Consider the following 15,387-nt stretch of genomic DNA (forward strand, 5'->3'; position numbering starts at 1 on the left):
CTGTCAATTCCATAAAAGTGAAAAGAACACTGCACGAGGATGTGTTTCAAAAAGAAAGAGGGGCTACGGTTTAGGTCAAGCTAAAGGGAAGGTTCCAAGGTGGCTGTGAGGTTGATGAGATGGCTGAGAGAAAGTTACAAGGCTGCAAAACTAATCCTGTATATTCCAATTATCAATATGACAAAATAAACAAAATATACAAGATTAATATCTCAGCTATGATTGTGCAGCCTTGATGACTTTCATAGTGGAGAATTATGGGAAGGGAGGGATCGGTTAGACTTTAAGTCCAGTGTGCAGACTTTACCTGAAGGGTCAGCACTATGTTCTCTGGCTGAAGGAGGCCAGATCAGATGAAGAGGGCATGCAGAAGACAAAGGCAATGCAGCATCAAAAAAAAAGAGCAAAGCCACAAAGCGAACACATGTGATGAAAGAGAACAACAAAAAGAGAAATTAAAGTCATGCATTTCCATACATAGCACACAAATAAGACTGCAAATTGCACTCTTTATTTAGCTCTCGGGCCTAAAAAAGCCTTTGGTTGTCAAACCTGTTTGCTCCGATGAGCTCAAATGACTTATCTCTCTAAATCCATAGGTTGTGCCAGAAGCAATAACCATTTTTTTCCCCTGGAATGCCGGTAAAAAGATGGCATTGCCTTGGCTAATGAAAGCTATTGACACCTTGTTTTAGAGAAGTCACAGACTACTGCGTTTCTCAGAGCTACATTTCTAATGTAATGTATTTCATGAGTTGCTGTTTCCAATCAGTAAAAACATGCAGCAAGGAGGATGAAAGGCACAGAAAAGCAATCATTTCACCACACAAACAAGCACACACTCAGTTACCTTTTGATATTCCGTCTGAATGGCTCCAAACTTGTCCTTTGCCAGTTTGACAATAAGATCTGCAGCGGCATAAAGAAAACAAACACATGAAGAGAACTTTGGTGTTTTCCTGTAATAAAAAATGACATGCATGGAGGATTCTTTTATCCAGCAGATTATATCGCACTCTCATTACATTGTATGAATTTCTAGCATCCGTGGCAATGTTTTTAAACACATCTGCCTCTGTTACAATTTAGACATTTGATATTACTACAGGATACAACACAAAAACATAACATGTCCCAAATTAGTCCCAAATAAATACAAAAAGTGTTCCATACTCTATACTAGTCTTAATTGGGATTTTTTAGAGTGGTACACACACATCTTTATAGTTCATGCTCTATATTACTGTTCAGCATATTGATTGACAGTTTGTTTATAACAGTCTTAGTATTGACACTTTACTTAGGTAGGAACTGGAGTAAACTGTAGACTCTGCACATTTTGAGAAATAATTTATGCCAGGCTGAAGAAGGAAGTTGACATTTTTGACAAGAATGTCAGGAAATCCAGAGCCACACTGTGACACTGCAGCCTCTTCATCCCCAACTCTTGTGCTGACAGTGTGAGGAACTTGTATTTTATTTAGTTGTAGTCTGTCTATATGTTTGGACTAGCTATTTGTATCCTGATTACTTAAAATACTCTACCTGGTGGATGTCAGTATCACGATTTTGTTAATCAGCAAAACCAATAACATGTCACATTATTGATATTAAATTTGATACCAAAAATCAATCAAATTAAATGTTCCTCTCAATGAATTCTTAGCTAAAAATATGAGTGTGCAACACCCAGCTCACTTTCTATTTTACTGCGTCTTTAAATAATGAACTAATGTTAGTTATTGCTTTAGCACATGCAGCAGTGGAAATAGCAATAACAGTCACGCTATACAAGAATTAGACATGTGGTCGATATAAAGTTAACTAAAATGGACTCATTTTCAACTTCAAAAGCAGAGTTTTTTCTTTTACCTTTCCCCAAATAATCTGACTAACAAAATATCTCTGTACACAAATATTTGTGAAATGATCTTTTTGGATGATTGTTTTTTTCCCACTTTCCCACATTTGTCACCAAACCATTGCAGAACCTACATAACTATAGTTCTATGAAAATAAATGCTTCTTGGCAAGAAATCTTATCTTATTTCCTTATAAATAGTGTCACATTTATACGGGAACTATATCTGTGAGTTGTGCAGCAGAGTTGAGTATGTAGACTCGTTTAATTTACCTCTTTTATTTACAGTGTAATTCTGATGACTTTTGGTAACATTTTAAAAGCCCTAATTAAAGCCGTCCATATGTATATAGAGCAATATGAGCCATTTAGATTTTGGTAAGTTTTCTTAACTACGTGATTACTTGGTATCGTGTGTATTTTGTATACATATATACATAAAACGTATAACACTTCAACTAATAAAAACAGAGATTGTAACAAGAAATGTGCAAATTTATAACAGATACAACTAATAATCTCAAACATGACTTTCACATATGGAAATACATTCAGGACCAGAATTTCTGACCTCACTTTGCTCTGTTATACTTCTTTAAAGTTGTGATAGCAGTGTAAGCATGTAGATATTTGTGTTTCTGTCTGTGTGTATGGTACTGTTCATTTAATTGGTAACTGTTCTGCTAGGCATTTAGTAGAGCCTATAACTTACAGTCAGACAGAATTTAAATATGAAATCTTTAAAGAGATTTAGAAAAGAAAATGTTGTCCACCTACAGATTCTTAAAATTCTGAGGAAGGATATTTGTTATCTTCCAAAAGTAGTCAGGAAAGGAAATGAAAAGGCACCGTTTGTTACAAGAATGGAGATGGGGTATTTCCTGATACAGCTGAGTAGCTAAGATAATTAGGTGTTTTCCCAGCAACAGTGATGCATCAGCAGTAGTTTCAAGGTAGACAGATCACATAGCTCACTGTGTAAATGTTGACTAATCAGTAACATTGCACACCTTTAGGAAGAGTAAGAGTAGTAAAAAGAATTTGCAGGGGGAAAACAAAACAATTTGCTTTGCATTTTGGCTCCAGGCCCTTTCCACGCAAGATTTGTCTTTGCTGTCCACTGAAGAATAGCAGCTTTGTGACACGTATCTAAAGATTCATGTCTTTTTGTTTTTGTGTTTTGTTCTTAAGAAACTTAAAGTGGTAAAAGTTAAACAATGGTAGACCTGTAGTGACCTTACCAAGAGATAAAACTGTCCTCAAGTGGACCCTTTCCACTATGGATGAAGCCAATTAAATACAGTACAGTTGTATCCAATGTTAGAAAAGGAATTTCATGGGTACATCCTAAACAATTATATCTCCTGTCAAACAGAGCATCTTGGTGTTATCTTTTTTATCTACACCTGGAGCTGGCTGTGACTCATCATGCAATGATGACAGAGACAGCAAGGCTTCTTGGAGGCAAAGGGTTTCCAAAAATAATGATGTCAAAGCCACAGCTTGAGTTTTCTTCTGCAATGCAGTGAATACAAAAAATATCTTATGGAATTGTTGAGAATAATTATTTTTCATTCTAACAACAGATTGTTAGACATCGTATGCTTGCGTCTTGTTCACAGCCAGATTGGTATTAATGGGAAGCTGCTTTATAATAATCTTTAAACCATATATTATGGCTGTTCAGGAACAGGTTATGTCCAATTGTTCAATTTACAGTTAATTATGATGAACATGAATTTGACTAATAGGCTTCCATGGGCTTCTTTTTTCACATTCATCTGTCTGGTATACCTACAGGCGTCTGCTGGCTTTTGTATTTGATGCCTTGCAGCAGCAATTACTGTAACTACTGTAATTGAAAAGCTGAGCTTTGTGATATACTTTGTCTGAAATTTTTTCCACCACATTTGGGAAACATAAGTCTCTATTATAGGTGATCATGTCAAGTGTTTCCAGCTTTCAGGGTAGTTCCTACACCCCTGCCAGTCACTATTGTGCATTTTCAGCCGAGGTGTAAAATAATCCAGCCTTCTGGAGGAAAACAAGTACAGTGAGCCAAGCCCAGCTATTATCTTTCCTTGTGGTTATGCACATTTGAAAGAAGCTACTGACCTTTTTATAAGGCGTGTTCCCTTGTATTCAGAGAGGATGAAACCTGTAATGTTATCATTTCAGGTAATAAAATATCTCCAAAACAAGTTTTGTGAGGCCTGTCCAGTATGCTAACATGTAACAGCACAAGAAGCGAAACTTCACTTTCGTTGACTTCAGTCAAAAAGTTGAAATTAAGGGAAAAAAGTGCAAATTATAATAGCAATATTTAATTTTGACTTACATTTTATATCTCAGAATTTGTAAACAGTTAAACAGTTATTCAACTTAATAGCTGGAGACGGTCTTCTGATTAAATTAGGACTGCTACTACATCCATAAATGTTTTAGTTTCCTATTAAAAAGCGACAAAAAAATTAGAATATAGTTCACAAAATTATCATCACGCTGCATTTGACAAATAACTATATAACTATTGAAACTATAAAATCAGGAAAATGTTTTCTGCTACTGTAGAGCAGATTTCAAATAATCATCCCAGCTGTTTAGTATACAATGATTATCTTTAACACTGAATACTGACAAATCCAATGAATAATACTGATCATCTCATTACAATGCAATATTCTGATAGGTCCGGGCATTCAGGTGGATCTTTTGACATGCACCATCCACCTAAACATTGTTCTAAACAAATCCCTACTCACCAAAGGAAATGCTCAGGATTTGGCCAAGAAACACAACAAAAGAGGCAATGATCTATGCTTTAAAATCCTTTCCAATCTGACATTCACATGCTCAAGTCCCACCCCGCTACTCACAAGACTCCAAGAACGTGCTGTATAAATCCAAGTGCCTGACATCACAGGACACACTTTAAGCTCCAGTGTTTTTACCCCTTTGGGTCAGAGCTGTTTAGGAAGCTTGAGGGAGACCTCCACAAGATTAGAAAGATGTTGTGGTTGATTGGTGTATGAGTGTGATGAGCAAAATGAATGAATGAAAAGCAGATTCTGTTATTACTATTGCCAATAAATGAATTGATGAATGAAAATGGGAGCGATTTTCAACCATAAGGAGTAAAAGAATGTCTGCAGACTAGAGGAATAGAACACAAAGGAAGGAGAAAGATCAAAGACTGCAGGATCACAAAGGAGAGAAATAAGAGGTGAAAGAAAAGCAACAGGGAGAGAGTGCTGGACTGAATCCATCTTCGACAGCGAGAGGCATCTAATCCTATGTGAACGAAAACCTCACTTAATTCTAGTTTCAACTCACGTTCCCTCTCCTCTCAACCCTCCTGCTGGTACTTGTCATTTATTAAACACATACATATATTAGCCAGGATTCTTTGGCCTTTAACCCCACTAACCTCCTTGTCATTGGCTTCAGCAATTTAAATGAATTGTTCATGGATTTTGAACTGCTTACCCTACAAAAATGTGTTACAGTAATGAATGCTATTTTAAAAAAAAAAGTAAATGCCAGCAGTTGAAGCTCCGTCAGTATCTTCTGAACTGAAAACAAAAATCAAAGTAGAGTTTTTCCAAAAGATGTAATGCGGCTTTGCAGGGAGCTCAAGATAAGCAGAACCTGGCAAGATAAATTTTTCATCACTTTGACTAGAAGTGAGTCACCCGCCCAGAGGACTGCAGCAGGTCTCTATGGTTCCTCTGCTCAGTCTTGAAATGGGAGAGGAAGAAGATTTCTGGACAGCAATGAACAGTGGGGTTTTTCAACCTACTGTGCTTGCTTGGACCGGAATTTTGATCTCACTAGGGTGGAAAAGTGAATTATTCAGCCAAAGTATATCCTCTGGCTTTCTAGCGTAATTGTATAAAATTGTTTTAAAGAGTATTCTTACCTTGTGAAGCATGGATATGTATATTGAACAGCTCTCTGTGAGCTTGACAACAGGGAGTCAAAACAAATCTGATCGCAACACATCTAACCTTAGTTCTTCTGGTCTTTAAGCCAGCATGAAATGCATAAAAAAGGGTTCAGTGTTACCAGCTCAGATCCACTTTACTTCAATTTGACATGTTTTATAATTTGCTTTTTTGTGTTTTATCATTTCTCAGCATGCTGCTCTTTGAATGGACTTAAAATCAAAATTCAATACATGCATTTTAAAGGGTCAAAACAGACAATAAAACATCTTAAAATACACCATCCATCTGTTATTGGCCTACACTAAATTAAATGTTTGCTTTAAGAATTTGTGTTTTTTACAGTTCCATTAATTTTGCCACCAAAATGTACAGATTTAATCAATAAAAATAGGCTGGTTAATACATAATAAAAAGAGTGTTGTGACAGATGCCAAGCACAATACTTCCAACTGTAAACAATGCATCATCCATAGCTCTTTACTATAAGAGCTTGCATTTCATTGGTTAATTAGAGTAATACATAAGAAAAGCAAATTAGATGTGTGACTGGTAATCCTCTCAGGAACTTCTCCAGAGTTCCTGAGAAAAAAACAACAAGAAAACACAAAACAAAAAGGCGATTAGACCCATGGATTAAATGATCTGACAGTAGTGTTCAAACCTACACATTTAGTGACTGAATATAATAAACCCCAAGTTCTGCTGTGCATTGATTGTTTGTAGGGATTTAGGGCAGTTTCAGATTTAAGGCTCCAGTGTTGGTGAATAGTATTAAGGCACACTCGTATTTTCACCATATGCTGTATTCCAGTTATGTAATTAAGAACACAAAAAGCACTTATAAATGGCTTTGGTTTAATTTTAAAAACAGCTGAGCTTACAACACACACACACACACACACACACACAAATGTTGTAGTTGTCCTTCTTTGCCACAGTGATTAAAGTAGGCTGCCTATAAAAAGTCTGTCTTCATCTTAACTAATGTCTGTTTCCTTCTTCCAATTTGTTATCCGTGTAAGTTAAAACTGTGTCAAATTCTTCATGTCAGTGTTTTTGTGGTGGATTTATCCTATGAGGTCCATCATCAGGGATGACCCCAACCCTTCTTCTAACGTCTTCAAACTCCAGTCCTCCAGGGCCAGTATCCTGCTTGTTTTTAAGATATCCCTGCTCTACCTGCTGCTGATTACCTGGATCAGGTGTGCTTTGCCAATAAGAAGCTACAAGGCCAAGTTAGTTGGAAAACAAGCAGGACAGCGGCCCTCGATGCCTAGAGTTCAATACCTGTGGTCTAGGTAATCAGATTACATAATTTCTGTTCATTATTATATTATTATCTCAAGTCTTGACAAACCTGGAATAAAGAAAATAATCGTGTAACTGAAACACAAGGAAAAAGAAAGGTGTACTTTTTACTTTTCTCCAGAATATGCAGTTAGCATAAGGTTAATGTTCCACTTACCATTTATGATGGCTTGGACCTCAGAGGGTTAACAGTTTTGATACCAGGACAGTAAAATATCATACCATCCACAATAACATGGTATAAATTGATACACGATTAAAGAAAATGTCATCTTGCAGTATCAACACAACATCTGGTAATGATTTAGTGTCTAAACAGACTTATGCTATAGCATTATACTATAATATTGCTGCTGCTGGCACTTTTTGGCAATAGATTTACACTTCGAACTATGTAGTCTGTTAGTAATGATAGCAGCTAACTGGATAACAACGATGGATAGTACCCTTCATTTCCTTACAGTCACAAATGCTGCTATTTGATCAAGATCCCCAACTATGAATTTATAAAATCTTAGTGTTTAGAATTAAAATCATATCCTGTGAAGGTCACTTTAATAGAGAGACAAAGATCTTTCTTCCAGCCTCCTATCAAATAAAATCTGCATTTATTAATTCAGGCTTCCTGTCAAACTTCATTTACTATGTTAGTCGTATCATGTGATGACAAACATTAAAAAAAACAAACAATTACTGTTTCATATAGGAGTATACATATTAATGGATATATGTCTGTGATCACAACATTCATATTCAGTTTTGTCACTTATCAAATGTTTTTTCCACCATCAGTAGTTTTTACAGTGTTATGGAAACAACCAGCCTTTCTGTTACGAGACTGTCTGTGTAACCAATAGGACATCCTGTGCCTGTTATTGAAGCAGAGCTGTTGAAATGACTGACCTTTGTAAATGCTGCGCTGAGGCTCAAACAGCATCAGCTATTCAGGACTATCATTTAACACAGTCTTTGAAAAACCAATAACCTTTTTCCTGTGGGGAACTGGAGCCTTTTTGCTCAAATAAAAGACACAAAACAGAGGTCCAATTGACCATGAAGCTGCCTGTTGGGGGTAGAAGCTATACAGGACTTTCCCGCTATAAAAATGAAAAGAAAATGCTGCAACCACACTCAAGTTTCACCAATTCAGTGCTCAATCATCACCCATTCATCAACTATGACAATTCTGTTGTTTATTAATGATATAACCTTGTCAGAGTTGTAAATGTCAATCTGATGTCTTGTACTATGCACAAATCTTTAGTTACCGCTCATTTCTTTATACACTGCTTCAAAGGAATTAGACTTTTTTTTTAAATACATTTTTAAGTAGTCTCGAATGATGGTTCTTCAGCCTTTCTGAAAGTTTTTCAAAGTTTTAGTTTGGAGATTGACTACTTTTTCACTCAGTGTCAGTTCAGTCCTTGGACCTGACCATTTTCAGAAGAGTCGGTTTTTTGTTAAGCCACTTAACACTGATCTATGAATCATTCAAGCATAAAAAGAGATCTAACGTTTTAAGGCACTTAAGAAATAAACCAATGGTGTGTCTACATGTAACAGACAAAAAAGCGATTCTAAATTATATCATTAGGGACTTTGGTGTCTAATGGTAACTGTATGATAAATGATGACATTTTTGTAGTTTATTTCCCAATTATATATACTAAGAAATAATGAAAAAGGTTTTTCACAGATTTATCTGTCTAGAAATTGAAATCAAATGCAGAAACCGGACTTTAAATGGAGCAAATCTCGACAAATAAGACGAAAACCCTGGCACACACACATGTTCACTGCCTGTTCAATGCAGCTGGGTTTCAGAATTTAGGCTTATTTTACATACAGACTTATTTTAAGTGGTTCCGCAAAAAAGCATAAGCTGAACTGCTAAAATGCAAAAGCTGAAAGTGTGAAAGAAGAAGAGAAAGACATCTAAGTGTAACAAAAGGATCTGAAACAAACCAAGACAGATGGACAAAGAAAAACAGCAGAGCAAGAGTGTCAGAGGCAAGCAGAGAGAATACTTATAGGAGCGGTGAACATATCATGGAGAGATGGTAAAAATGCACGAGGTGGTAAGATGGGAAGAATTATAGTTTACCTAGATTGTAAAGTATTACTGCTTTTGTCAATGCATATACAATAGAGTACAGAGTATTTACTGTTGGCGCAAAAGATGGCAGAACTTTTATGAACTACACACAAAAAAGGAAAAAAGAAAATTCCAATCAACTTGCTCCAGAAGCCACTAGCCGAATCAACAAAACTCTAATATTTCCTCCTGCTAAGTCCCAACAGTCGTGTGTGACAACATCCGTTGCTAACAGGCTTATTATAAAAAATAAATAAGTAAGTAAGCCTGGCCATGAGATACACTTCCACACCACAAAACTCCATTTAGCCCTGCTCTGCTTGTGAGGCGAAAGGAGCAACAAAAGCAGGAGCCAGTTGGGGATTTTTCCTGAACAGAGGGACGCTGTTGGCAACTACATGGATTCATCCTCACAAAGTTATCTGAGGCCACATACATAAACAGGGAAGAGATTTGTGGTAAGGAATACATTCAACAGGAGTTGTAACTCTAATGCAGAATGGAAACTCTGCATGGACCTCATTTTCCCCCCTCCTGCATAATAACTTCTGATATTTACATACAAATAGAAGTATGCAAAGCTGCTATAATCAATACTTTTTGGATCAAATGATGATGAGCATGTGCAAAAGGTCACATGAATGGATAAGTTATCACCTGACTGCAGTTTCCTCTCATCTTTAAGGGAATTCTATGGTTTGGTTTTTGCCATCTGAAACCTTTCATTGTATGGCTCATTCTGACAAAAGTTTCATTTGGGGTTTATTTGGAACCAAGAAAGAGTCTAAGGGCTCTATCTGCACAATAGTTATGTTCAAACACCACAAAACCTGTTGAAATTAATGGAAGGAAAGGACAGGAAGGAAAAAGCTGATGACTGCAGCCTTGAGAGGAGTAGATTATAAGTTGATTCAAGAACTTGCCAGAGCTTCACAAGGAGCGGACTGAAAGCTGTGTCACGCCACCACACACACACATGTGTGTATTTATATCCTTGTGGGGACATCTCATTAACATAATGCCTTCCCTAGCCGCTTACCCTAACCCTAACCATCAAAAATGAATGCCTGACCCTTACCCTAAACCTAACCATAACCTAATTGTAACCCTGACACTAAAACCACATTTTGAGTCTCAAAAATGCCTTCAAAGTCGTGGGGACCGTGATTTTGGTCCCCACGAGGGCTGTTTGTCCCCACAAGTATAGTAAACTACCAATTTTTGGTCCCCATGAAGATGTTAATACCCGTCCACACACACACACACACACACACACACACTTTCAGGAAAGGGGTACAACTGTTGCATTAATATAAAGACACTCCCAAACTCACTTCATTTGGAAATCAAGGTCCTAAAATTAAAAAAGAGTGGAGAAGCACAGAATCAAATGTGAAGTTTCATCAGTCTGCGATAATTCTGCTCCAAAGTCCACACAGGTGTTTAGCAGCAGGTCAGGCATCAGGGTTTGTAAAGATGCTTATTTCATTTTAAAGCAGGGCGTTCCAATACAACTACCAAATGGTTTGCTCACCATGTACTAGGCTGGCCAAATTGCCTGAAATGAGCCCCCATAGAGAATCTGTGGGATGTGGACAAGAAAAAGATGAAAATTCCAGACCCCAAAACAAGCTGAAGAATGCTATGAGTAGTCTGGGTGTCAGTACAGCTGATCGCCTCCATTCCATGTTGTACTCATTCATTGTAAAGGAGTGTGTATAATGAACATACATTTTTATAAGTTGGATGTATCTACTGTTTTATAGTTGACATTTCTGTATTGTGAATCCTTTTTTGATTGATCTTAGGAAATGTTCTAATACTATGCTGGACCCAACAATATATCTGAACCGATTTTTCTGCTTCAAACACACAATTATCGACAATACAATATACCGAATATTTCTTAATCGTCATACCATTGTTATTTTACATAATATGCTGTGGTTGTATTGTATCATTAATTCTGATTCCCATCCTTAGAAGCAAGCCACATGTTTAAAGCAACACCAAGTTATCGGTACAGGAAAGTCTATTTTGAGTATAGCCTTTAGAGCTTCTGCTAGAATTCATAGGATATCCAATTTGACAGCAAGAGTTGAGTTTCTACATAAGACCTGGCATCACACGTCTTCTCCATTTTTTTGTTTGTTTTCGTGGGTCTAGTTGCACCCACTCATGACGCCAGTGGCATCATGAGTGGGTGCAGGCATCTGGTACTTCCTGTGAATCAATATTTTAGGTTCCAAACTGATCCGTTTTGAAATTCTCTGTTTGTGGTGTTGGGGTGTAAACTTTAAACCACAGAAAAACTACTTAAGCACATCTACTCACTTCATGATAAATGTACATTTCACTTGGTAAAATTTATACAAACCCATGTAAATATGAAACCTTTGGACTGTGCTGAAAATTATCAGCTAGAAACTAGAAACTTTAAAGTCATGTAGGTAGAGCAGGGCGATATGACCAAAAATATTCATCACGATATACATTTGAAAATTTGCGATAACGATATAACTGACACTAGACAAAATACTTTACAACTCCACAACTTTATTAGTGCAAAAAAAAAAATCAATGTATTTTCACTTAAACAAGCAGCTGTTTTATGTGAATTAAAGTTATATAAAAATTTAACAGTGCAAATGCAAATTCCTTGCTGACAGTTTAACCAAAAGGCATTTCCAGTGGAAATTGGCCGACATTTCCTCAGCATAACCATGTATAATATCCACAAAACTTAAAAAGAGGTTATACACACACAATACGGTAATATTATGTTGAAGCACAGTACGTATCACTCCGCCAGGCTCCTGACATTATGATAGCCGTAATGCTCCGACAATCCATCAAGCAGTCCGGGTTCATAGCTTAGCAAAGTCGTACTAAAACATTTGACAGATTTTCGAGCGCCGTGTACCACATAAAATCGTTTCGAGGTCAGTAAACACAACCAGAATTCATACATAAGGCCCATTGGATTATAAGGGGCACTGTCAATTTTCAGAAAAATCAAAGGATTGATTTTAAGTGTGCCGTATTTTCCAAAAAACACGGTAATAACGACGGCCCGCTAGTATGCTTTACCAAAAATAGTGCTTTGTTGTGTGTCTGACGGACGAAAGCTAAACCAGTTCCACACCACTGAAGTTGCAGCATTTTTACAAACCAGTTCTGGTTCATCCGTTTCATTCAACGATTTGCTTTCGCCGCCATGCTTTTTCCGACGTGTGCGTATGAAAACAAAGGCACTGCGCATGCGCGTTTAACCCATACTCTATCGCGATATTTCATTTTTCTATCGTTGCCCAAAATTATACCGGTATTACCATGAACAGTATGATATGGCCCAGCCCTACATGTAGGTTACACAAAATGGGAGAGAACAGAACAGAATAAGATCTCATCAGGCGGTCAGAAGAATAACTCTAATATCGACTTAGATAAACTTGTTCATAGCTTGATTCTTCATCCTACAAGTGAACAAAAAAATTGAAAAAACAATAAATTAAAACATAAGCCTGCATGGTTTACCAATTCAATAACGGCATGTGTCTTTCAAATATGTTTTCTCTACTGAGGCATGCTAGTATCCAAAAACCACCCTCTCACACTTTCTGGAGGTGTCTGAACCTGACACGATAATCAGACATGAGGCTTTTCTCCAAGTGTTTCTGTAGATGGCTTGAGTAACACAAGGAGCTAAAAGCATACAAGGAGCATTTCATCATCCTTCAACCTGTTGCTATGCAACAAAAATGTTTTTCAGCACTTTTAGAAAATGGCTTTGTCCTTTTTGTGTTTACTATCTAGTTCAAAGTGAAGGCAGAAAAGATAGACCAAGAGAGAGAGAGAGAGAGGTTCAAAGTTGGCCGTTGTAAACATCCTGCCACCAAAGAAAAACTCGAACTTCTGACAGTGTCATATTTTAGGATGATCCTCTTAAAATATCACCCGGACATAATAAAATCAAGGTGTAGCATTCAATAAGCCTAAACTGGAAATCTAAGTGAGAACACCTAAGAAAAGGGTTATTTCACACTGAATCTGGAAGATATTAGCCATCCTATTACTGCCTTGACGTATGCGGAGATTACAAGTTTACTATAGTTTCTGCTGTTGTATTCCTTTATTAGTTATTGTTCTTAAATTATTTGTTTAAGACTTTCTTTACTTAGAGGTCTGGGTTTATAATGGTTGAGCAGAAAAAAGAACTGTACCAACACTGGATATTTGTGAGGAAAAGAAACTTTTTAAACCTTTTATTCTGGGTGAGAAACCGCATGAATTTCAAATCTGTTTTTTTGTTGTTGTCGTTTCTCTACATGCAGTTTTTATGTCAAGGTGACCACAGAAATGAATGTTGAGGCTCTCTCATTATTCATTTAAAAAGAGGCTTCAAAATAGAACTAGTGGGAAATGGTAAATTGCACTTTTCTACTCAATTTATGCACTCAAACCGCTCAAAGAATCCTGTATGAATTCTGTGTAGCAGAGTGCTCAGTGACACATTTAAAAAGAAAAAAGAAAACAAACCTAAGAAGCTTGGGAGAATAAAACCCACACCATGTTCCCTATAACCACCCCACACTGTGGCCTGAAGTAAACTCATTAAATTGAAAAATATTTCTGTTTGCCAGCATTTACCTGTCAGGTTTGCAAAATTCATTATTCAAAATATTCATCTATGAGCCTGGGTACACCTATTCAGTTCATCATCTGTCTGAAACAAGTATTATAGCTCCTTTTCCTGTCTTTATGCAAGTTTCCTTTTGATTGGCTGACGCTCATAAACAGAAAATTTGTGCAACTGGTGGTTAGGACCTGTATGGTGGCCCCGAGCGGTCAAAAATAACAATATGATGATTTACCTGCTTTCGACAGCTGAACTTCTGTTAATAGGGTTTATTTAAAGCTGTGGTACAGTATACACCATTGACCTTATTATTTGAAACTTCAGCCATCTTAAATATGAGCATCCATTGTAACAGTATAAAAAATGAGCCTTTTGGCAAGAGCCTGATTACTTTATACCAAGATGTTGAATTTGGCATACAAGAGAAATCCTGTCTTGCTTTTCCCCTCCAGTCTCAAAACACTCCACGAGGTGTCACTTTTTGGTTTATCTGCTTACAACTAATACAACATATTGAGTTTACGAGAAAACCATTTCACATGACATCACCTTGAAGCCGTGTGGTCATAAGGCTACTATATATGTATAATAACAAATTACCAACCTATAGAAAGGAGGCAGATGCAATACTTGGTTTGGGTTATTCTTCCAACACATTCTGTTTGGCAGTAAAAACTTTGCTGACATTTAACTTAGTAGAACAGGTGTATGTGTTTGTGAGTGTGTCCTGGGGGCTGACTGTTAGCATCCGAGCTGACTTCCCATGAGCTTCATGTTAAAAACACTGGATAAACACACTGTTACCATAGAACCTGTAACTACGGAGAAACAATCTGGCTTAACTTTACACAACTAAAAAGACGACAGGGGAGAAAACACACAGACACACTCATATGAGGTGGAGAGGCATTTAATTTAAAAGTGCTAATCTTTTTCTTCAATGCAACAATGTTCCCACCCGTGACATATGGAGAATTAAAGTGATTGAGAGGTTGAGAGTGTGTGTCTTTTCTTGTGTGTAACTAATAAAAAAGGTATTAGTTGAGAATTATGACTTAACCTGCCATGAGAAAGTCATCTCACATTTCAATTAAACAGAATACTCCACAGCCTTATGATAGATCTTGATGTTAGTGCATGAAAGATGATGGGGATGGATTTTTCTGTCTAGATACATAAAGTGAGTGTGTAGAGGACAGTTCTATGTGAACAGCTGAGGCTTTTGACTACATATACAGCTGAACTCCTACAGTTCTTATAAGTATACTCACCTCACACAGGGGCCAGATGAACCCATGACTAAAACATGTTAATAGTAAAAAAAGTCTGTGAACCCATCAGCTACTCTGATGGTTTAGCCTTTGGGGTCAAAGAACACATTTTTGGCGCTTCTCAAGTATCCAGAAGATACCTGGATCAAGAGTTTTGCATTTCTGTCCACTGGATATGGTTTAGATTGTGGTAAAGATATATAGATTAAAACAAACATTTTTCCTGTCATTTATGGCTATTTGACAAACAAAAATGTCTATTTATT

At 36.9% G+C, this 15,387-nt stretch overlaps 1 protein-coding gene across 12 annotated transcripts in view; it reads right to left on the reverse strand.

Moving 5' to 3' along the window:
* The window catches only part of prom1a (prominin 1a), an 84,000-nt gene that overhangs the window by 50,353 nt on the left and 18,260 nt on the right, over positions 1 to 15,387 (reverse strand). For 10 of the 12 annotated variants that reach the window (XM_084954437.1, XM_084954433.1, XM_084954451.1 and 7 more), the window contains exons 2-3: positions 851 to 909; positions 308 to 334 (exon numbers count right to left, since the gene is read on the reverse strand). In XM_084954437.1, coding sequence (XP_084810563.1) covers positions 308 to 334; positions 851 to 909 — 86 coding nt within the window. The remainder of the gene's footprint in view (positions 1 to 307; positions 335 to 850; positions 910 to 15,387) is intronic. The other 2 variants (XM_084954450.1, XM_084954455.1) reach the window with 1 other exon arrangement.

The sequence above is a fragment of the Perissodus microlepis genome, chromosome 2 (assembly GCF_051167445.1).
Source record: "Perissodus microlepis isolate ML-2025 ecotype Zambia chromosome 2, ASM5116744v1, whole genome shotgun sequence".
Taxonomy (NCBI): domain Eukaryota; kingdom Metazoa; phylum Chordata; class Actinopteri; order Cichliformes; family Cichlidae; genus Perissodus; species Perissodus microlepis.